Genomic DNA, 25,682 nt, shown 5'->3' on the forward strand with positions numbered 1-25,682 from the left:
GTGTTAAGTGCCTACCCTGCTCACCTTATTTAGTCACGCCCAGCACCAGTTTGCCCCTGTCCTCTTAACCTGCTCTACCAGCAACGCCAGTATCTCATGGGATATTGTTAGAAACACAAATTCTCCCTCTCACTTGTTTTTACTGATATGATTATCTCCTGGGAATGGCATAATCTAAAACTCAATATCATCTTCTCCCTGGAAAACAGTTAATCACATTCATCTTTGTCCCAGAAAAAGAAAGAATTGTTACGTGAAAGATGGCCCCAAATCCTTCCAGCCTTCCAACAGGATTTTCCAGGAGTTTCTGGGCACAATATGCCCTTTTCAGATTTATTTTTTCCTCTATGTTTTATCCCTAACCAAAGTAATTTATAATTGTCTGTAGTGATTGATAGGTGATCATTAAGGAAATGAGCTTTGGAGTCAGACCCACAAGGAATTTAATAGCAGTCTTTCCCCTTAATAGAAGTGTGGCCTTGAGAAAATTACCTAACACTTTTGAGTTTTGGTTCCCACTCCAGTGTAAAGGAGATTATACCTTCATGTGAGAGGTATTGTGTGGATGTGAAGTGAAGATGCATATAGAACATTGAATGTAGGCTCTGAATAAATTAAATGTTCAGTGAGAGTATCTATTATTACATACCTCATTTTGGGTTCTGGAGGTAGGGGGTCTCAGATAGATTTTAGTCTTTTTTTTTTTTAAGCAAGAACTTTTTAATGTGAAAGCTGGCCAGTTACAGATAAGAAGACAAATATTCCAAAAATGTACATTTACATCAGCATTAAATGGATGCAAATTGCAACCTTTATTATTAATAATGATATCTAGCATTTATCAAATATTTACTCTGTCCAGGTACTCTGTTAAAAACTTACCAAGTGTAGTAGCATTCAGCTACATAAAACAGCAGTGTAGCTAAAAATGACAGGGGCTCATTTTTCTCATGTGACAAAAAGCACCACGATGAGCAGTGGCTGGTGTCTGTACATTACATCAGAAGTGTATGCGCCCTCCTTCCCCTTGCCCCCTCACGACTACAAGATGATTCCTCCAGCTTCAGCCATTATATCCTCATTCCAGGAAGAAGGAAGAAGAGCAAAGGCTGTACAAGTTACCTGCAGGCTGGGCTGACCTTCATGTCAAGGCACTTCTCAGAATTTCAGCCCAGAACTTCTTACTTCTAATTAATCTAAATAGGTCTTATGGGCACCACCATCGGTAAGAACATAGGAAATGTAGCCCCCTTTTTTTCTTAAGTGGTGTTATTACTATAGCACCACCCCTAAATTGGGAATGAAGAAAAATGGATAAAGGGTCAACAACCCATGGTCTTTGCCTTGCCTGAACTGTCTAATTTAATCCTTACAATAACCAGTGAGATATATATTACTTACATCACTTTCTATTTTCAAAGGCTACAATTGACGTACAAAGCAATGGGCAACTTCCTAGTAGAGCTCATACATCTACTAGCCGGTGAAGCCATGACTTAACTGGAGTTGAGAGCTTACAATCTAATTTAATATATTACTATAGACTAAAAACAGTTTTACCCATCTCCCTTACATTTTCTTTAGTAACTCTTTTAGGTTATCTTTTTCCTGTTACTTGGAATTTAAAAAGGCTAATTTTTACCGTTAACATTTCTGCAGTGAAAGTAATTGCTGTGAAAGTTGTGAGAACAGAACATTTTACCCTCCCCTGAGCATTCTTACCCTGATGATTTCACCCTGTCTGAAAAACGCTGCAGTTGGTAAATTTTGTCACAACTGAAATCCAACATTTTGGGGTTCTGTTATTCCAGAATTACCTAGGGAAGAGAAAAATGATGGCAAGGGAAGGTAAAGCAGAACATTAAGATCTATATACTCACAAAATATAGTGAATGAGGTCTCAACAAGAGTAAATCTTTAAAAAGTTTAAGCATTTTGAGCAGATTTTATTCTTTCGGTAATACTTTCACCAAATATTTGTTTAGTGCCTTTTATGTGTCAACAACTGGAGACAACAACGAGGCTAAACTATTTTAACACAGAATCCTAGTTTTCCTGGTTTGAGTTAGTGGTAAAACCCAAAGGGAAAATCTGGTGATTCCTAGACAGTCGGGCTAGCGGTGCTTGTAAACCTATGTTTTATTCTGACAGTGTTTTAATCATATTGTTTTCAAAGCACTTTCATGTGTAGTATTTTGTTACATCCATTTCTCCTGTGAGTTTTACTTACTAATTATACAACTTTCCTCTTGTTTATTAAGAGCCGCTAATCAATTGGTTAGTAAGCCCAGACACTAGAACGACAGAAACTTACAGCTGATAGAGTGATGATTTCACCCTGTCTGAAAAACGCTGCAGTTGGTAAATTTTGTTGCAACGGAAATCCAACATTTTGGGGTTCTGTTATTCCAGAATTACCTAGGGAAGAGAAAAATGATGGCAAGGGAAGGTAAGGCAGAACATTAAAATCTATATACTCACAAAATATAGTAATGTCACATTTAATTCCCAAAGGCTGTATAACTGTATAGGTTGAGATGTTGATGGTATTACTGAATTCCTACTTTCCTGGACTACCTTTTCATATATAGTTCTGTGTCATTGGTTTGGCTTTGTTTTGTCTTCAGATATTATAGTTCCATGTATTTTGGACATTACTTGCCCATCTTTCATTTCAACCACTTTTTTTCTGTTGGTGATTATTTTTCTATAACAGGTATTCTGTGTCTCCTAATAATGCTGAGGTCCTGGATTATGTATGCTTTCATTTGTGTTCCTTCTTGAGCATACAATTTGGGGGGAATCTTGGTACTCAGGTAGCTGACATTATCCTCCAGATCTTGAAATTACTGAGTCACCACTTTCTATAAAGTTTCAAAGAAGATAATATTCACAGAATACAAGAGAAAAATAGAGGGAAAATCCCACTTTATTATTAACAGTTGTGAAGTTCTCTCAAAAGATGCACTGAAACAGTGCTTCTCAAACCTGAATGTACTTAGGAATCACCCAGAGATTTTACACAGATTCTGATTCATTAAGTCTGAAGATGGGCTTAAGATTCTGTCTTCTTAACAAGTTCTCAGGTAAAGTGATGATATTAGTTCAAAAACCACACTTTGAGTAGGAATGTACCTCATCATACTAATCAAAGCCTACTGAAGGGCTTTTCATTCCCTTCAAGGTCAAATGGGACTTCATTCCCTTCAAGGTCAAATGTGACTACATCTGTCACCAGGGAAGAGAGAGGTGCTCAGCAAAAATCTGCAAACATACCCAGCTAAAGTATCAATAATTATTCACCGTATGTCTGTAGTTATGTTTTTTTTCTTACAGTGTTCTTTTTCTGAAATCCATGTAACTACAATTATCTTGCTTTTGTTAGAATTTCCCTCCTATGTCTTTATCTTTTTAACTTTCAGCTGTTTTGTACCCTTATGTTTTACATGAATCTTTTGAAAAGAACTGTTACTCATTTTACTTTCTTATTCTAGTCTGACAGTCTTCCTTTGAATTGAAGTTGTTAGTTCATTTACACTGAGTTATATTCTACGCATTATCTTGTACTGTTTATTTGTCCCACTTTTTCCATTTTTCCCTCTACCACCTTTTTTTTTGTACATGTGTGTATGTGTTTTCTTTATTGTGATGACAACAAGATGCATAATAATGATAGAAGCCATGGTCTATTTTGTAACTGAATTGAACGCTCTAGACTAATGGAAAAGAAATGGCAAAAACAAAATATACTGCAAAGATATTGATGTTTAAAAGTTCATATAAGCTTAGATTTGCCAGTAGTTCAAGACCTGCTGTATACGTTGCTTTCAGCAGGAAGTATCTATGTAGAAAAGGAAGGAAGGATACGAAAAGGATGGAATGTCTCAATAAAAAAAAAATTGTAAAATATTTGGGCCTAAGGGCATATAATAAGTTGAGAAAATAAAAGGATTTATTACCATCTACATAAACAATAGTTAAAATTAAATACAATTTACAGCACACATTTTGTTCAGAAGGCTGATGGTAGTGTGGAAGTCTAAAGATCCAAACTCAGTCTTAAAGACTGTTTATTTCAACTGACTATATCCCCTCTAAAGCTTTCAGAGGTCATTTTATTTTAGCAAGGGTTGCAGCTGTGTTTAAATATATGTTGGAGTAGGGTGTGAAATTTGGCTGGATGTTACACTTGAAAATTCACTAGAGGTTGGTCAGTTTATAATACATGTTTCCAGTTAACTAATTACCTAGTGCTTAAACAGTTTGGGCAGTTGTGTAGCTTTTCTTTTATATCACTTGTGCCTTTTTTTGCATATTAATAAAAGTTTAAGTCACATATTAGCAGATCTAACCTATATTCGCCAATACACACACAAAAATAAAATAAAAAAGCCAAAAAGAAAATTTTCTTTAATTTTCTATGGGAACTAAGTCCAGTGGTGGAGATCCATCTACATGGTATGTGTGTGTGTGTGTGTATGTGTGTTTAAGAGTGAAAAAGAAACATAATATAGCATACTAGATAATGTAGCATACTAGATAGTAATAATCTTGCTGGTACAGAAAATATAAAAATGTTGCCTTAGACACACACACATATTAATAATCTTTCATGCATGTTTGAGATGACAGAACATGAAGGAAATTCCTTCGGGTCATAAACCATAAGAAATTTCCTATCTAGATGAGTAAGCAAAGTACTCAAGCTCACATCTGCTCTTAACAATTTATCTATTTATCCCCAAAAGTTTAGAGCTGGTTTAATGGGCCATGTGTTGGGTGGACAAGAGATAAGGCCTGGACTCTGAGGTTGGGGAGCAGATCAGAGGCCCCTAGACTCCTCAAATGCAACATCCTCAGGGGATAAAGTAGAAATGCCTGCTCTGCAGGAGATAGTAGGGATAATTGGCTTATTTTTTCCTTGGCCCTGAGGGGAACTTTAAAAAATTTCCTCAGCTATTTCGTAACCACAAGCCCCATCTCACTTGGGTTGGAACAGTTAATTCATAATGTGTATGCAGCCCAGTAAACCCAGAGACCAAAATTTAAGTTATTCCAGACTCGAGGAATCTTCCTTTTGCATGGAAGAAGAAAATGAAAATCCTCTTTTGAGGGACACATTTTAATCCTCAAAGGATTCCTATATCTAAGGCCCATATTTCAGTGAGGAATTTGAGCTCATATTTTTAATAAATGAGGAAACAAAACACTGTGAGCACATGTTAGTAGAAATCATATACTCAAAAAGTATAAAACAAATGCTTAATATGTCTAAAGAAATAAGAGTATTAAAATAATGATTAAGAGACAAGGGGCAATCAAATTTCTCAGGGCATTTTTGAAAAAGGACCAATAGAGCTTCTAGAAATGAAAGGTACCCTATCATAAACATAGGAGATAAACGCAGCCATGGAGAGAATGAATGAATTGTCAACCAGAGCTGAAATCATCATCTAGAATGCAGCTCTGAGACACAAAGATACGGAAAATACGAAAGAAAGTTGAAGAGATATGGTGGTTGGAAGGAGAAGGCTCCCCATTCTTTTACATAAGCATTTCAAAAGGAAGGAAAAAAAGAGTGTGTCAGAGATGTAATATTTGAAGAAATAATAGCTTAAATTCAAGAATACCAATCAATCCCAAACAACTTCATAAAAATAAATTCACCATGGGAGGAGTCCTAATTTACTTACAGAAAACTAAAGACCGAGGCCAACACTTTATTATAAAGGTGGTCAAGAAAAGAAATGAGAGGGGAAGAAACAGGGAAAAGTGGAACAGACAAGCAGGATGAGATAATGTTGGGGTAAGTAATTCAACATAACTGAACTCAATTCTCCAATTCAAAGGAAAGGGCTCTCAGGCCAGAACTAAGGATAAAAGAGAACAATAAGCTGTTTTCTTTTTTTTTTTTTTTTAGATAATTATTTTTTATTGAAGGGTAGTTGACACACAGTATTACATTAGTTTCAGGTGTACAACACAGTGATTCAACATTTATATACATGATAATTCTAGGTACCAGCTATCACCATACCAAGTTGTTACAATATTTTGACTATATTCCTTATGCTATACATTACATCCCGGTTACTTATTTATTTTACAATTGCAAGTGTGTACTTTTTTTTTTTTTTCTGTGAGGGCATCTCTCATATTTATTGATCAAATGGTTGTTAACAACAATAAAATTCTGTATAGGGGAGTCAATGCTCAATGCACAATCATTAATCCACCCCAAGCCTAATTTTCGTCAGTCTCCAATCTTCTGAAGCATAATGAACAAGTTCTTACATAGAGAACAAATTCTTACATAGTGAATAAGTTACATGGTGAACAGTCCAAGGGCAGTCATCACAGAAACTTTTGGTTTTGCTCATGCATTATGAACTATAAACAGTCAGTTCAAATATGAATACTCATTTGATTTTTATACTTGATTTATATGTGGATACCACATTTCTCTCTTTATTATTATTTTTAATAAAATGCTGAAGTGGTAGGTAGATACAAGATAAAGGTAGAAAACATAGTTTAGTGTTGTAAGAGAGCAAATGTAGATGATCAGGTGTGTGCCTGTAGACTATGTGTTAATCCAAGCTAGACAAGGGCAATAAAACATCCACGAATGCAGAAGATTTCTCTCAGAACGGGGGGGGGTGAGGTTCTAAGCCTCACCTCTGTTGATCCCCAATTTCTCACCTGATGGCCCCCCTGCGACTGTGCCTGTCTTAGGTTGTTCCTCCCTTGAGGAATCTTACCCGTCTCGGGCTATCCAATAAGCTGTTTTCAAGAGATTCACTTGAAACATAAAGATTTAGAAAGGCTGAAAATTAAAGAAGATGAGGAATATGGCAGAAGAATTCTAACCAAAGCAAAAGAGTGTCAGGTAAAATAAATGTTAAGGTAGAAATATTTCTAGGCATAAAGAGTTACTAATCATTTATAAAACATTTAATAGAATAGTTCTCAGTTTGAAATGATTAAAATAAATTCCTGCTTTAGGAAGACAAGTTTTGGTTTGATTTATGAACAGAAACAGAGTTCATTTTGATGGTAGACATATGCCCCTTAGTAATGTGTGACCTTGAACAAATATTTAAATTTTCAGAACCTCAGCTTCCTAATCAATAAAGTGGAATGCCATCTAACTCATATAATTGTTATAAAAAATTCATCTAAAGCATGTAACACTGTGCCAATCACAAGCTCTATTGTTATCAGGATAGGTAAGGAAAAGGTTGGTGGTCTTACATTGTGCTATCTTTCCATAATCAAAAAGATGAGGCCCATACATTTATTTTGGTTATAAAAGTAATCCGTGGATTCCCTAGTTTAGTTCAAAGATAACTCTTCTGTATACAGACCTCACGACCCAAAGGCTAGTTATATTCAGAAACTTCATTAAAAGTAAAATCTCATTTGGTATTAACCCAGATAGAATATGTGAAGAATGTTCATTTTTGTCATATTTTGATGACATGGGATTGGTCTGAGATCAAATCAGAAATTTATATAGATGTGTTTTGTAATCTTTTGAACGCCATAAAATTATTCCTTGTTATTTTCCACCTAATGACCATTAAGAAACATATTTATTGCTACCTTTATATTGCTGTCCTCTCACCTAGTCTTCCACTGCATACAGCTAGTAACCCCAAGATCTTTCTTTCCTAAGCTAGCACATATTCTTTGTTTATTCTTCTATTGAGTCAATTCCATTCCTTTATAATGTGAAATTTTAGTTCCTAAGAAATTTGCATTTATCAGAATGTATCATTAAACAGGAGTTTATGGTCACAGACAAATTGGGAATAGAGAATTTCAGAATTGTAACAACACTGCTACCCCCACCTTCTACCCCACCCTTGCTGGAATCCCCATGATAAAGTTTTTTTTTTAAATTGTAAGTGCATGTTTGCAAAACCTAAACACCACTGAACCATTCCAACACATGACCTCACCTAGCTTTTGCTGAGAATAATGGTCTCCTTTTCCTATCATTGCAAATACCATCATGAGCAACGTGTCTGAATACATTCTCTTCACTTTTATCACATGCATGGTGGAGCACACGGATGCACAGAGAAAGCAGCTTTGTAACAATGGGGCTCTTTCTCTACTGCTTGTGTGCAAGTAGGGTGAATTCCAGATAATTACTGTGTATAACCAATGGCTATCACAAAAGCACATCTTACTTACCAAAAATTGTGTTTTGATCTGTGGCTGAGATGCACAACCTAGCAGGTTCTCATGGAGGAGTGGACCCTGGTCTATCTCTCCTCCCCTTGTACTCTCAGCTCCACCACACTCCTCTGTCAAGAAGTGTGCAACCTCAGACTGATCATGGCACCTCTTGTGGGCCGTCTCAGGCTCCTCATTTGTTAAATGGGAATGATAATACTGTTCCTACCCTCATAAAGTGTTAAGATCATGATAGATAATATGTGAAAGGTGCATGTATATGTAGTGTGGATATGTAACACACAGGTCATGTCTCCAGTTGTGCGTTATTTAATACTTGCATGTGTTTTTGTCCTAGCCACTTCTGTCTTTATGCTTCTTTGAGCTGAGACATTGCAATTACTCTCTCAGTTTTTACTTTTTCATCTTTTTTTTTTTTTTTTTGCTGCAGCAGGTAGTGGTGGGCCTTGCTCATATTAAACCTTCCATTATTATATGTTAAATAAAATAAAAGCAAATTAATTCCCCCCATCACCACCATTTTTTATTCTTGACAGTAATTTTTGCAGTGTCTAGTGTAGCCAGTTATTCTTTGGGAAGCCTCAAAGGGGAAGTAGTCTGTTAAAGAGGAATGCTTCTTGATTGTACGGCTCCATTTTCTAACTTGTTCTCTATTATTTAAAATCTTCACAGATATTTTTGTGGAGAAAGATAATTTACATTGAAATATGCTTACAAAGCATTGTACTCCTGCTTGGAAATTAATAAGGCACCAATAGCATGTTAAAGACCTAAAGATGTTTTGAATTAAAAGTATTTAAGCAAAGCACATTTCCCAAATTTACTTGATCACAAAATATTTTCTCCCCTATGTTATTGTTCTTTGAAATCCATTTTAAGAAATACTGGTATAATTAATATCTGTTTTTTTAAGTAGTAAACATACTTTTCTTAAAATAATTTCACAAATTCTGACTATTATCAGAAGTCTTTATTGTCTAAATAAGTTCTATTTTAATTTATTAGGGTATCTATGTGTTTTGGGAGAAGTGATAGCTAGTATTGGGAAACAAGATTTCAAGAAGTGTTGGTTGTGTTTCTATTTTTTACTATAGTTGGATTAATTTGTAGCTGAATGGTTTCTCCACTGACATAAGAAGATCTGATGTAACCGGTCTACCAGCTGGTCATTGATATTACTCATTAAAACAATAAAATCAATTTTGAACATGTTAATGGATTCTACCTTCAAGGGAAAAACTTACTGAAATTTCAAAAAGTGTTTACATGTTTTTGAATGGGTCAGGGAAGAGGATCCCTCCTTTTCTTAGAATTCTCACGTATCCACAGTCTTTTAAAAAGGAACTTTACATCAGTCATCAACTGAAGTTTAAAAATACATCAGGTTGATCTCATCTCCCTGTGTTGTAAGACTTTGAAGAGTTGCCTTTAGTTTCTGTAATCTTGTCACATATATTAATGATACTACTAATACAGCATTCTTTTAATGACCAAGAAATAGGGACCTTGGGAGAAAAATCACTGCTCATAAATTAAAGGCATAGATTTTGCCCATTAAATCAGGCTAAATGTATAAAAAATGGCTTAGTAGTTCCTCTTTCCTTCTCACCCAAAACCCAGGTGTTGTCATGTAATCAACTACCGGTAATTTCACTTTTCATTCTTCCTCCCAAAAAAGCAAAATTTTGTTTCACCTTGTGCAAAAAGCATTTCAAATGAAAAAGCAGCTGGTTCCCTAAGGTCCTTCAAACCACATTTCCATCTGCATTTCTCATCGCATGCTGGCTGTCTGACAGCCTGACAGTGCGCTCATTGGTGCCATCAACAAAAAGCATTTCTGATAGTTGTGGCTCTCTGCAATTCTTAGCAGGCTTTTTCTGTGTCATCACATCTGATTTGTTCTAGAAATGATAGATACTAGAATTAGAAAGGACAAGCAACTTGCCAGTAATGCCAACCCTAGTAAATGGCCAGAACCCTGAATTCTTGTTTTGCCCACAGTTATTCGGGAACACCAAAGAACAGTGGTATAGGGCATCGGGAAGGTGTGTTGGGGGCATATGCATTGGAAAGCTGACAAGTAGGAAGGAGGTGTTTTTCATGACTCTTTTCTTATCCTTTGCTGGTCAAATAAATTGTCCTTGTGTCAGTTTCTCCTTTAAGAAGCAGGCATGAGTAAACAAGGGGGCAGCACCAGAACTGCTGCTCACAGGAGACATACTTTCCTATGTCCAAGACTTTGCCCTTAGAAGATACTCAACAAGGGTATGATAATGAAGGATGTGTTAGATAATCACCCCAGAGAGAAGCCCTCTACAGGGACAATGAGTTTTGCCTCTCGTTCATTGCCATGATCTCCAGCACCCCAAAAGTGCCTTTTATAGGATAGATGCCAATATTTTTGTTAATGGACAGGAAACAGCCTGGAGTAGTCCAAAGAGTGGATAGTCTTGACAAATAAAAACTCAAAAAACACAATTATCAGGAGATTGAATGGGGAAACTGAGTTGGAAGTTCATGAGGAGGGTTTAACTGGTGTGAATATATACTTGAACCAAAAATGCTCTGCTTATTTATACTTTCTGTTACTCCTGCTGGAAAGATTCTTCTCCCAGATGTTTGTATATCCTTCACTTCATTGGGGTGCCTGTTCAAATGGCACTTGCACAGAGAGACCTTCTCCAACTATGTGCTTTAACTCTGCAAAATTTCAAGCATATACAAAAATAGATCAGTATAATGAACTTTTATGTAATAATCACTTAGCTTCAACGACTGTTAAGTTTTATCTAATTTTTAAAAGCAAAAATTACTGTATGGCATTATAGGTCTTTTTGTATGTTAATTTATGGGCTAGTCACTCTCCCACTAGACATGAGACCAGGGAGTTTTTCTAACTTGTTCACTTCTGTATCACTGACACTTTGAACAGGGTCCAGCACATTGCAGGTGCATAAAAGCATTTGTTGAATGCATGAATAAGAGAAGATTGCACTAGGCCTTGTGGATTCTAAAATAGTTGTAGAGATTTGCAATTGTCCTGTTTTTGCAGTTAGAAGGACTTTTTTTTAATCCCAATTTTCTTAATGTTTGTGTTCCAGATTTGCTTACATGGTGAGAAGTGGTAGAATCAATTCACATAAATTATTTCTGAGCACTGATGTTTTGAGATTTCTATTAAGAATCCAATATATTATCATTAAATTTCAAATATAAAATCATTAAATTTTAAAGTTGTTCCTTTTTTGTTCAGTGCACATATCTTTATAAAAGCAGCATGCTTGAAAAACTAAACACCTTTAGACAAGCACAATGAATCCTATCCTAAATTCTACTCTTAAAATAAATGTTAAGATTATCTGCCAATTTCATCACTTATTTTTTTAGGAAGGTCTTATCTTTAAAATGATCAATGCATTGTAGTAATTCTTTCATCCTCCAATCCATTTAATGTGGTTTCCATATGAAAATGCAAAAACTCTGGTAGGCTAGTGACGGTGTCATCTTCTAATCTTTCTACCCAGATTAGTATCACAGAAATAGTACATGGAGCATATTGGTTTAGGGAATAAGCAATTAATTGTGAATGAAATGGATGTAATGAGAATTAAGCATATTGTGAGGATGTGATCTATTAGTATTTTCTGAATTTCTGCTATGTTTAGAACACTACCTTCAGCATTTAAACATTGGTTATTCTTCCTTGAGGTGTGGTAAGTAGTTTTACATTATAGTATTTTAAATATAATACTAATTAATATTTTAAAAAATACCAATGTCTTTTAGTTCCCATGGAAAAGAAAGACCTTTTCCCTGCCTCATTCCAGAAGTAACAAATTGTTTCCACTCCCAGCCCAGTGGTCAGAACTAGGCGTATGACTCAATATAACCACAAAAAGCCCAGGAAGTATGTTCTGCTGAGTACTCAGCAGGAAAGGAAACCAGATTTTGGCAATGACTAGTAGTATCTAACCCAGACTGCATGCCACAGAGCTCAGAGGTTAAAAGACTATTCACTCATGAATTCAACATTTATCAAACATATACCTGGTTAAGTCTACAGATGCCTCATTTTAGGTGGTCTATTATTGCGATCTTATCATAAAAGACATGTACATCATAAGTTGACACCATAAATTCACTTTGGGGGCCAGTTACTATTTTTTTAGGGAATTAATTTCTTTGTAATAGAAAAAGCATTAAAACAAGATTGCCTTATATACATAAGTGTCTATTTTACATAAAGATATCTGTAACTTGGTGGTCCATAAAGGGTATGATTGTTTTACAGTCATCAAAGATAAGCATTTAGACCATCAAGTCAATATTTTAGGCACCAGGAATGAGGAAGGAAAGGGGGAAGGATAAAGAGACGACTGTCAACTGAGACAGCTTCCTTCAAGGGCCTTCCAGTTTTTCCAATCGCACTTCCGTTTACACCACGTTAACCAGAACATAGTCACATATAGCCAGAATGGATGCAAGGGATTTGGGGAAATGTGGTGTTTGGATTGGGCTTTGTTACTAAGTTTTGCTATTAAGAAAGCATGGGAGGACAAAGATTGAGTGAACAATTAAAGAGTTTTGTTGTAGTTAACAAGAATTTCACAAAGGCACACACACATCTGAATGTATAATCACAAGTAGAGTGATGAGAGATTCCTTTGAGATTGTTCTGCAGCTGTTCCTGTGCTAATAAACCTTACTAGGGCAAGGGGAGGAACGTGTTAGCTTCTTTTCTTTGCTCCTATTACTTTTCTTTTCATATAGTAAATGCTTTGTAAATATTTCTGCTACTGACTTTGCCATTGAAAAAACCGTTATTAACTTTTGACATGGTAAAGCAGTTTGTAATTTTATTCAGTCAAATATGGTAATATAATCAGAGCTTCAACTTGTCCCTAGTTATCTGTCATGGCCCAATATACATTTCTCTATACTTTTAAATTAATATTTCCCTCAAAAAAGAGCATGCTTTGATGTACCTGTTCAGATGATAGTTCATATACAACCTTTCTTTTTCCTTTAGGCTTATCGCTATGAGAAACAATGAAATAAGGCCTGAGACATCACAAAGCCTAGAATTGAGATTCAGCATGTTTACTATATATTATAGAAAATTAACTTATTTTCATTTTTCCCACCTCCGTCTGCCTTCTCCACAGCCTGTACATTGATGGTCCGTTTGGAAGTCCATTTGAGGAATCACTGAACTATGAAGTCAGCCTGTGTGTGGCTGGAGGCATCGGAGTTACTCCATTCGCATCAATACTCAACACTCTGCTGTATGTCTTTTTGATCAGTTTTATTTGTCCAAATAGAGGACTGTCAATATTTCAGATCTCTCTCCTTTAATATGAAGGAATTCCTTAAAGAATTCCTCAATAGGAGCCCCGCTTATGTGCAGGGTATATGTTCCAGGACCTCCTAGTGGATGCCTGAAAATGCAGATACTACCAAACACTATATATACTGTTCTTCCTACACATACATACATATGATAAAGTGTCATTTGTAAATGAAGCAGAGTAAGAGAATAATCACAATTATAACAAAAAGGTACAAGTATAACAATATACTCTAAGAAAAGTTATGTGAATGTAGTCTCTCAAAAAAACTTATTGTACTGTGTTCACCCTTCTTGTGGTGATGTGAGATGATAAAAAGCCTATGTGACGAGCTGAAGTGAGGTGAATGATGTAGGCTTTGTGCCTTAGCGTGAAGCTACATATTAACTTTCTGACAGTAAGTCAGGAGGATATCTGATTCTGGACCCTGGTTGACCTCGGGTAAACCGTGGAGAGCTAAACCTTTGTCTTGTAGACTGAGGGGGCAACCACTGCACTTGTTCTACAGGGAACTCCATTTATTGGTAGATGAGGGGAAAGAATAAATCAGTGATTCTCAATATGTGGAGTATGGCTTTCAGCATGTTGTCTTATAAAAATATACCAGCATCAGAATTATGCATCCTTCTGTCCTTTTTTTTTTTTATTAAAGCCATTCCACCAGCTTTCATTTCTCTAATTCCTCTTCCATGCTAAGTGGCACTTCTCATCCATTCAGTCAACAAATATTTTTGAGCATACATGTGCCAATCCATCTTACACATGCTGGTAATAGAGCAACAAATACACCAGAGTCCCTGCCCTTGAAACTTTACGTCCAGATGGAGTAGGAGAAAAATAAACAAGTGAGAAATCATGAATAGCATTATTTCAGAAGGTATTAGGAGAGATTAATGGGATATAGAAGTAAAGGGCCAGGTTTATTGTAGAAGTATGATCAAGAAAAGCTTCTCTGAGGAGATGATAAATGAGCACATCATCCCTTGGTCTATTACTCAGCAAATTTATGACAGACTGAAGAATAGAAATTTCAGAAGTAAAGTTGTTTAACCAGATACTTTTTTCAGTTATTTAGATTCTAGGATTATAAGCAAAAATTAGTTGGTATTGTCATGAAAATACAAGTCAAATGACAACAGAAAATCATTTTCAAATCTGTTACATTCACTTCCCAAGAAGACAATTTGCTTTAAAATCTGTTTATTATAGAGTACTAAAAGAGAGACAATAAGTTGAAGCGATGTGCTTGAATGCTATTTTATTTCAGTTTTAAGTACTTGCTATAAATATGGAATTTTTTGAAGGTTCTTAGAAAAATAACCATAGTCTAAGCCAGAAATCACTTGTTTCTGAAAACATACTGCAAATTATTTGGACACCTTAAGTTAAGAAAAGGGAAGAATATTTTCTTATCCTCAAATCTACTTCATAGTTATAAATAGGAATCCAGACTTGGAATCACAAGTTACTGGAATGCATCAGATTGTGGGTGGTTGTTAAATTTCTTTCTTTAAAAGTTATTAAGAAGGGGATAAACAACCAACTTTATGAAATGGTTTTGGCTCATTTTGTCCGGAAGCCAGAGCAAGACCAAGGACCAGTGGAGCCCTGCTGAGTGACAGAATTCACTGAAAATACAGAGCTTTCTTCTGAGATGCAGGGCTGATACCATTTTGATCCAGGAATTTAGTGTATTGCCTTTAGCTGGAAATAGGTGATATACATATAATATTGGCAAGCATAAACACTTAAATTCATGGAATATAGCATGTCATTGAGTCAGTATATTTCATTTTAAATTCATTTGGGAGTTACAGTAAGTGCTATGTCAGATGCAAGAAAGTAAATGACTGGTTTTTCTGTTGGTTACTAATGAAAAGCAAATTTTCAAAGATACAGGGATTCTTAATTTTTCGCCATCCTAATCATCATCGTGTTATTTTAATTTTAAAGGGATGACTGGAAACCATATAAGCTTAGAAGACTGTATTTTATTTGGGTGTGCAGAGATATCCAGTCCTTCCGTTGGTTTGCAGACTTACTCTGTGTGTTGCATAACAAGGTAAAATTAGGTTTCTTTTAATTTCTGCAAATTTTTAAAAATTTAAAAAGTAGTTATTTTCTTTCACTTTACAAAAATAACTAATGCTTACTATAAACTGAAAAAATATGCAAATAGGTAGTAAGGAGGAAAAAATCCTTTAAATTTAAAAGAACAGAGATAACATCTGTTAATAATTTGGTGTGCATCTTTTTACATATTAATATCTATGAATATGCATAATATGTTATATAATTTAATATAGAAATGCTAATTTCTATGTTTTGACAATATTTTAGCATAGAAATGTATGCATATGGCTGGTGATGTATGCATATGAGTGCAATTGTATGCATGTGATATATGCGAATGTATGCATAGGGAATGGTGAGGGAAGACCGAGGGAAACAGCAACAGACAATTGCTACACTCGCCATCCTATATTCTAAGGGCTCTTATCTCTCTCTCTTATCTCTTATCTCCATCATCTTAATATTCCAAAAGTATCATCATCAGACTTTTAGCACATTATGCAGAATTCCCAAATTCCCAAATTCTAAGTTTTATTTCTTACAGGGATGAAAGCAGGCATTCTTCATCTATCCTACATGTAATCTTTTATTTGTCTATTATTATATCTATCTGTATATTTTCAAGATATACAAGTAATACACATATATATCTTTGCTGCAGATTTTTCAGATAATTCACATAAAGAAGGATCTCCCTTACTACTTTCACCATCCAATCTAAGTAGCCAAAGGTAACTCCTGAGTATTCTATAAATTCTACCATATATTTGTACTGTTTTGTAAATTACCCTTTAAACTCACTACTATTTCAGGAACATTTTTAGTATTAGTAGATACTAAAATATAAAGGAAGTTACCTCATTCTTTTTATAGCCATAGATTATTTTGTAGTATGGCTATATCTATTTCTTTTCACTACTCCCTAATGATGGATGTTTACTTTTTTATTATAAAGAGTACTGTGGTGAGTATCATACATGCCTTTTTGTGTAGGTATTCAGTCAGTCAGTCAGTCATCCTACCACTCATCAAATATTTACTAACTGCCCACTATGAATCAGAAACTGTTCTAGGACCTGGAGCTATATCAGAGAACAAAATAGGAACAAGTTTCTGATCTCATCTGATTTACATCCTAAGTGGGTAGACAGACAACAAACCAGTAAACAAACAGGATGTCTGATTTTGAATAGGAGAAAGAAGAAAAGGACAGTGGGGTAAAGCAACAATAGTAAACAATAGAGGGCATATTAATTTATATTGTATATTTGAGAATGCTTACCAAACAAAATGGTGTTTGAGCAGAAACTTGAGTGAAGTAAATGAACAGACTAGGCAGATATCTAGAGGGAAAGTTAAGGCAGCGAGACCCAACTTCACAGGCAAGGGCTCTGATGTTTGTATGCTTTGTGGGTTAGAGGAAGGTGAAAGAGATCTGTGTGGGCAAAGCTGAGTAAACAAGGGGAAAATGATAGGAGAGGGAGAGAGGTAGGACATATGCTTGTGGGGGGAACAGGTGGATTGCACAAGGCCTTTTGATTTTTATACAGAAAGCTATGGATTCTGAGGATATACCAAAAATAATTGAAAGGAGGAACTTGAAGAGATATTTGTACACCAGTGTTCACAGCAGCATTATTAATAGCCAAAAGATGGAAACAACCCAAATGTCTGTCAATGGATGGATAAAGAAATTGTGGTATATACATATAATGGAATATTATTCAGCCTTAAAAAGAATAAAGTTCCAAGATGTGCTACAACGTGGATGAACATTGAATTAAATATGCTAAGTGAATTAAACAAGACACAAAGGACAGATATTCTATGATTCTACTTATATATGAGAGATCTAGAGTAGTCTAATTCATGGAGACAGAAATGAATGGTGGTTGCCAGGGGCTGGGAGAGGGTAAGCAGGAAGTTAGTGTTTAATGGATACAGAGTTTCAGTTTGAGAAGATGAAAAATTTTGGAGTTGGATGGTGGTGACGGTTGTACAACAAGGTAAATGTATTTAATGTCACTGAACTATTTATGTAAAAATTATTAAAATGGTAAATTTTATGTTATATATATTTTACCACAATTTAAAATAAAGTACAGTTTCCTGGCACCCACCAGGGATCTGCTGAATCAGTAAGAGAAAAAAGGAAGACATGATAAGCCACCGAAAGAATCTAAGGAAGACTGAATGACTGCTGATCACCTTGGGAGTATGTGTACAAAGCTCTTCGTACTGCAATTTCTAGAGGAGCAGAGGATGATTATGATTTCGTTTTGATTTTTTGATTTTTCACAGCAACAAGACGAACACTGGTTGTTCAGTTGTGTTTCTGAGGATATTAAAAAGAAAAGGCTTCTATTATTTTCTGTGTAGGCAGCTGTCTCCAAGTTCTGAGTGTGTGCATTTGTGTATGTGTGTGTGTTAGACAGAGACCAGTAGCAGTAAAACATAGTGACTTTACATATAGTCTCTGCAACGGTAGGTGAAAGTATTTTTGAAAACCAAATGAAAATACACAGTCTTTCAGTCTCATTCCTAGAACATAGCTGTCCAGCTGACCTAACCACTTTGTCTTGGTGTCAGACTATATGAAATTATTACAAAAGTAGTACGTTAGGTGGACAATGGTGGCCAGATTGTCCAACCCGGTGATTAAGGAAAGAGTACAAGGCCAGGTGTCGGGTGATCTGATGCCAGCTCTGCCAGTAACGAACCACATGACTTGCTTCAAGTCACTTCATCTCTGTAGGTCACACTGGGAGAATCAAAATGAGGGACCAGGGCTCCGTCAGTCATTTAGAGCCTGTCACAAAGGAACAGGAGCTCTACCTGGTACTAGCTCTGTGACCATGGGTAAATCACTTAATCTCTATAAACCTTGCTTAAGCTTTCAATCTGTAGAGGATAACAATCCTTAAGGCCTGATGTGAGATTTAGTTTTAATATATCTGAAGTATCTATCATAGTGAAGGTATTTTATAAATGATTACTATTATTCCTACTAGTGATCTGTAAAATTCCTTCCAGAACTCATATCCTATTATTTCTTGTTTGTGAAAAAAATAAGGAAAAGTGAAAGGAAGGAGAAATAAATATGAAAAACATAATCTTTGTGCATGATACTACAATCGTACTCTATTTACAAGATTGTCTTGGTCCGAATATTTGTTTTTTTTCACTGTTCCCTTGACTTGGAGAAAATTGTTCCTTTAGTTGATATTATTGCTTGTCTCCAGTGAGGGATAAGTTTAAACGGCAAACATTGAAATCATTAAAAATGGTATTTAAGTATGTGTAGTTCTCTGTGGGGGCTGTGAGTACCCCACACCAGCTGTTGATGCAGGAGTCACTGGACTGGTCTCCAAGCCGCATCCTGGTGGACATGTAAGACAAGAACTAATGTGAGCCATGTGTTTTGTGAGGTGCCATCCATTACTGGCACCTGGAAACCCCTCAGTTTCTTCACAGTTAAAATTTATAAACCCTAATTCAATTCAGAAAATGCATTAAAATGAATTTAGCATTTGGATATATCTTGAGGCAGTTACTGGACAAGATATAATTAATGGTTATATTTTAACAATATTAGGGATGCTGAGAATCATCACATCATTTTTAAAGTAAAATATGTTTTTATTGGATTTTATAATTCAGAGTTGCCACCTCTCAGAAAATGCATACCTTTAGGTCGGAAGAGACCTATGAGATAATGTTATTCAACCCTATCATTGTCCTGGTGAAGAAACTGAGGCCTGGATAAGTTGAGTAGCTCCCTAGATATCCGGGCCAGATAATCATGGCAATGGAAACAAGTCTGTCTGTTACCTGCCAGGTGCCCTTACCATTGTCAGGGTGCCAGGGGGGTGATGAATCCCTCCTTAATCACTCCCTGTTTGTAGAATGACTTCTTTTGCATTCCTAGAACTACCTTGGGTCACAAAAAAAGAAATCCTTGCTCTCCCACTATATAGAAATAAGATTTTAGATCAGTTGAACTTTTTGCTGCAGTCAAGTCCAGCAAAGCCTTACCATCTCAAGCAAATCCACCCAGGTCTCTAGGCGCAAGAAGTAGTTTGGCTATTGAGGACGTACTGGCCCCTTCAAAGCCTTTCGTTCGGACCCGCACTTCAGAACCGCATCCCTGTTCCCCACAGAGCACACCACAGCTGCCGTGTTCCTTCCCTTTCTTCTTCCACTTCTGGTGCCTTTTCTTTGTCGTTTCCTTATCAGCTTCTCCTGTTTCAGGGTGGTGAAAGAAGGGCCTAAGAAGAAGAATATTTTTTAAAACGCAGATTTCAGATGTTAGGATTGAGTCAGAGCAAGGCCAATTGTTAGCAGATTCATTTTTGTTTTCTGGAAAAAGGGAGCATACGAGGACAACAAAAGCCTTTTTACCCCCCTGTGTTGCATTTATTTTTCTTCATATGATACTTTTATTAGGTTATTTTTCAAGATTTCTAAATGTCTGAGTTTTTTCCTAGGCTATTTTTTTTTAGCCTGTATATGCTCTGCCTCATACATTTTTCATACAAGGGAAACTAGTGCTGAACAGAAGGAAGGTAGGGACAGAAACAGTGCCATTTGTTTGTGCTTGTTTTGTTTTGTGATTCCTAGCATACATATTTTATATCACTATTGACTTTTTGTTTGTTTGTTTGTTTGTTTGTTTGTTTTAGAAAATCATGTTCTTTATGAGTGAACTGGGGTAAAATTTAGGGACTCATAGGGAATAAAATAAGAAATATGTGGAGAAGGATTTAGGGTGATATTAGTGTAGTATTTAGCATGCTAGATTTTGTATCTTTAGAGATAATAGAATTATTCCCTTCCACTACCACCATCATACATAATTATACCACTAGGCAGCAGGTTATTGTCAGAATCGGGCATGTAAATGGAACATAGGTATGTATGTATGTATATGTACACATTAGCTTGTAGGCATTGACTGTAATTAGACAAGATATATCTAACAAATTCTAGCATCCCATATGTTCAAATAAGAGAAAGTCTGAATATACAGGAGGAATTTTAATGTCTACTTCTATGCCCTCTCAGTTTTGGCAAGAGAACAGACCCGACTATGTCAATATCCAGCTGTACCTCAGTCAAACAGATGGGATACAGGTATGTGGTTGGATATTATTGTAAATTAAATAAGCCTCTCGATAATAGATTTACTGTAGGGATGGTGCTGGAAGAAAATTTCTGCAGGTGGTTTGAAGAGAAATTTCCCAGAGGAAGGCCACTTTTGGAATGTGTCCAGAAAATTCATGGCTTGTCCTTGAAGTCAATCGTGTTATGCCTTTTATTTGTCCTCCTCACAAATAGAGCTGGAGCAGAACTTTCGAGTTCATCTCTGTCCACTTCACTGTCCTCTCAGGTTCTTTATCTCCAGAGATCAGACCCTAAATGAAAAGTCCCATGAGTGTGTTCAGCGAGGGAAAGATAAGGTCACACACAAGCCAGCTTATTTCCCTCTAAGGAAAACTAGAAAAATAGATAGCCATCATTCATTATTGATATCCTATGCTAGACACTGTGCTAAGAATTTCATACACATTATCTCATGTAATTGCACCAGATTCAAGAGTTACGTAACACTGCCATTCCCATATTATGGATAAAGAGACGGATGTTTATAGAAAACACTGAAGAGCTGCATAGGTGTACAAATATGGCCATGAATGCTTTTACAAGTTTTATTTTAGTGTTTTCCATCACACATTTTATATCATACTTTGAATACAAAATATGAATGCTTCTCAGTTACTTCAAAACTAATCTAACCCTATTTTTTACAGTCAGATGTCTACCCTACTAGGTATGTAAAAAATTGCATTTTACTAGGCTCATAAAGCAAGTCTGTATCATTATCCCTCATAATATTCAGGTATAGGGCATAGATCACGTTCGGCTCTCAGTCTGTCTGCCTGGGACTCCCACACTTTCTCTGCTTCTGTCACTTCATTCTGATTCTTCACTACCAATCCAGGTCCAATATTCCCTTAATTGCAAACACTAGCCCATTAGAAGTAATTTGTTGATAGAGCCAAGATTTGGGGCTCTTCTCTCTTAGGCCACCTTGTCTAGGATAATTTCTGCAAATTCACAACGATAGTTTGTGTTAATATACTCTTATAATGAACCAAATATGGGACACAGGTATCACAGGACAACTGTATTTGTGATAAGAAAACACCTCAATAAAATTTATGTGCTTTGCCCTTTTTTGAGAGTAAGCAATTAGAATACATCCTTTAATGCTGCAGTTGTTTAAAAATGAAGCAACTAACTGAAGTCTACGAAAATCAGTCATTTGTAATAATGGCATTCAAGAAGATAATGGCTTTTAAAGGAAATGATGTTTCTAAATGACTGTACTTAGTAATAGGTTGCCATTGGATACAATCTTCATATCACAGCAATTTGGTAGGAAGCCACCGTGCTAGCAAAAAATGATGTTAGAGAAATGGGTTACTTGTCCGGCTCAGTGTCATATAAAATATAGTGCTTTCTCTTTGGCAGAAGATAATTGGAGAAAAATATCAAGCACTGAATTCAAGACTTTTTATTGGACGTCCTCGGTGGAAACTTCTGTTTGATGAAATAGCAAAATGTAATAGAGGGTAAGTACTATTCCTCAGAAAATTTGACATGTGGTTAATGACCAAATTAAAATATTCCCAAGTCATTACATGAAGTTTTTAAAGATGAATTAGCAATGGGTTTGCAAATCACAAAGTCACTTAAACACCCAATTATCACTATCAAAGGAGAAGGCAAGGCAGGAACCACCTCATGCATCTGTAATGCCAAATAATTAAAGTATGGCTTAGAAATAGTCTACAAAGCATTTATCAACTAGCCTCTCCTACCTACTTTTAAATTTGCAGAGACCCATATTAAAATGGGTATTCATTCCCACAGCACGTATCAGGCTATCACTGGAAAAGTTTTTCAAAGTCATGTTGGCAAATAAGGGAGCTTTACAAATAGTTCTAACAATGAATGCACTTAAAGATCAGATGTTTTTTTTACCTTCTTAGCAGAATGAATACATTTTTTATAACTCTAAAGTGTAATATGCACCTAAACCAGGAATGTAATTCAAACATACTTTTTTTTTCTTGGAGGCTATAGTTCTATGAAGAATCTTAGCATTATGGACAATATGTCTGAAGAGATTACTATTGAAGGAAAACATTCATGTTGGGGCACAGACTACCCAGCCTATTTGTCTTCTGTAAACTTATCACAGTGCAGGGCAATGGTCTATAAGAATTCTAAAAGGACTTTGAAAGCCATATGCCCATTCATACATTTTAAACTTGGCATCAGAAGAGTTTCATCATAAGTTTAAATAGTTAAAAAAGCTGTAATCTCTTATATATCACACACGTTAACATTTTATAATTAATGTAAATTTTAAATGTAAGAGAATATAAATATCATAGTTTCTTGATACCAACCTCTTATATATTATAAAGATATGCAAGCTTTTGTTTGTAGTTGGAAATTTTGCATCATTTTTTTGTATTTCAACTTGTATTTTCGTCCTGTTTAACATGCAGAATTTTATCAAAACTCAATTGAACTAATCATGCTTCTGTTGCTAAATTAAACATACTTCTATAATAAGAATGTATGTTACTTAAAGATTTAATCTTTAAAATTTCCTGTGAATGTAAGGCACCACTGTTAAATTTTTTTCTTCTAGATTGAGTTTTCAGTACAATGATTAGTATATAGTTAATTCATATTTAAAATATATTTCAATAAATTTAAAAATGGGTATTTGACTGTAAACAAATGAGGCAACTTTTTAGATGGAGAATTTTTTTAAAGTTCCAATACATGAATTCATGGGTGAATATGATTTATTAAAAGAATCACTGATTCATCATGGCCATTGACTCCATCTTTAGAGATTTTGTTTTAGGAATTATGTAGAGCCCCTGGAGCACAATTTTAAAAGAAATATAGCTACCCATGTAATTCAGATTACAACCATGTTTGAAACCACTTCTATATTTCCCTTCCCTTTATGAAGTAGTTTTGAGTTGAAGAGGGAAGCAATATTTAGAAGGCAGAGGTCCTTTGTGCTCAGGACCCTGAGTATTACAGGTGAACTGTAGGATAAAATATACTGGCAACCCAGCTTTCCACTATTTTTCCAATATCACCCACCTTTGACGTGATAATCTTGTCATATTTACCTACCTCTTGCTCTGCACCACAGACTCATTCCTCTTCAGTGACATTTAACTGATCTCTGTCAATCTGACAAGCATTCTTTTCTTAGTTTTCATAGAATTGTACTGAAAACTTTTGATAGTTTTCTTTTTTTTGCTCAATTCTGAATCCAAACTCCAAAACAGTAAAGGATCATTTGCAGGAAATTGGATGGGGATTATTAATTCCTTTAGTTAGTTCTTAAGAACTCTGATGTGCTGTACTTTAAAAATTCAGAGGGATTTTGTATTTTTATTTGGTTAAACTGCAAAGCTGGTTTAAGAAGAGCAAATGTGCACCATCTACTGTTGACATTTTGTACAACACATTTACTTTGTGTATTTGCTCTAGGCAGGCATTAAATGCATTATATTTTAAAGGATTTTTTATGTAGCATCGTTAGGAAACATCTTAAGAGTTCACTATCTGGAAAACCATCATTATTTAAATAGAACGTTTCATTTTAATGAAAAATTTTGGTTAATCTCAGGCAAATAAATTACTAAAATAATATTGGTAAAAATAGAAAAAAGAGGCATATAAATTAAACCATATTTTAATATTGTATGTAGGGCTACAATTTAACTTTCAGATAGTAGTTACTTATGAAACCAGTAGGCATTAATTGGATTAACTATGTATAATACAAATTTAAATTGGATTACTCCTTGGCATACACACACGTACTTACAAACACATATAGTTATAAAAATATATATTCATATCTATGTACATGTATATGTATGTATGTATGTATATATTTAAAATATCTAAACCTAAAATTTTAAGAGAAATTGAATAAATCTATAATATGTAATTCTTCAACTTTTTTTTTTCATATACACTCATATGTTGTTCATGGATAATATCTGTGTAATTCTACTAAGCAGTATTCAAGAATATAGATAGCATGACCATTACTACATTACTTGTAGATATTTAGGTTACCTCCAGTCATTAACTGTTACAAGCAGTGACATAGTGATTATCTTTGCACATAGTTTCTCATGCTCTTGTGAGGGTATGGCAACAGATTAGAATCAAAGGGGATGTGCATTTAGATACTGTCCTACCAAAATCAAAAGGGTGAACCTATTTATCCGCAGTTTACTCTACACACTGTATATGAGAATGGTTCCTTCCTTGCATGGCCTTTTTAAGTTCTGAAAATGAATTATGTGATGGTATTACGTGATCAAGGAAAGGGAAGAGCTTTTCAACTCATCCTGCTTCCACCATTATTTTATAAACGAAGTAGCTAGGACCCAGAAAGGTAATGATTTGTCTAAAGCTATGGTTAATGAGTCAGAATACAGACACAAACCTTTATCTTCAGCATAATGTTAAATGTGCTTTATAGCAGAGCATTGTCCCAACATAGAGAGAGTAGCAATCATATGTAACCATGTCCCTCTTGGGAACTGTGAAGTATTACAAGAAACCATCATGTTCACTGTATATGTTGCTACAGAATGTTAACTGTAATATACTAAAAGTGTTAACTGGTTTTTCAAAAACGTAAAAATGATATTCTAAATATTACTTCATAATATTCAGTATTTAATAAATTTTCAGAAAACTATTTATGACACCTAACTGAAATCTGATTTCCTATTATTTATAATAAAAATGTGTATCATGTAAGTTAGTTGAATTTATGCATTGTGCAAAGGGAGAAATAAAGGATTAACTTCATGTGGCATTTGGAGAACATTACTCCTCTGGGACTGGGGGAAATGTCTGAGTCCATATCTATATTTTGCTTCTTCATGGTATTTTAAAAACAATGCAGATTAAGAATACATAAGTTTGGTC

The 25,682-nt window shown here is 35.2% G+C and overlaps 1 protein-coding gene across 7 annotated transcripts in view; it reads left to right on the forward strand.

The window, feature by feature from the left end:
- Positions 1–25,682, forward strand: part of NOX4 (NADPH oxidase 4) — a 155,451-nt gene that overhangs the window by 114,663 nt on the left and 15,106 nt on the right. For all 7 annotated transcript variants that reach the window (XM_036923258.2, XM_036923251.2, XM_036923252.2 and 4 more), the window contains 4 exons: positions 13,371–13,490; positions 15,507–15,615; positions 20,691–20,759; positions 22,161–22,261. In XM_036923258.2, the coding sequence (XP_036779153.1) occupies positions 13,371–13,490; positions 15,507–15,615; positions 20,691–20,759; positions 22,161–22,261 (399 nt within the window). The remainder of the gene's footprint in view (positions 1–13,370; positions 13,491–15,506; positions 15,616–20,690; positions 20,760–22,160; positions 22,262–25,682) is intronic.

The sequence above is a fragment of the Manis pentadactyla genome, chromosome 9, assembly GCF_030020395.1.
Source record: "Manis pentadactyla isolate mManPen7 chromosome 9, mManPen7.hap1, whole genome shotgun sequence".
Taxonomy (NCBI): Eukaryota; Metazoa; Chordata; class Mammalia; order Pholidota; family Manidae; genus Manis; species Manis pentadactyla.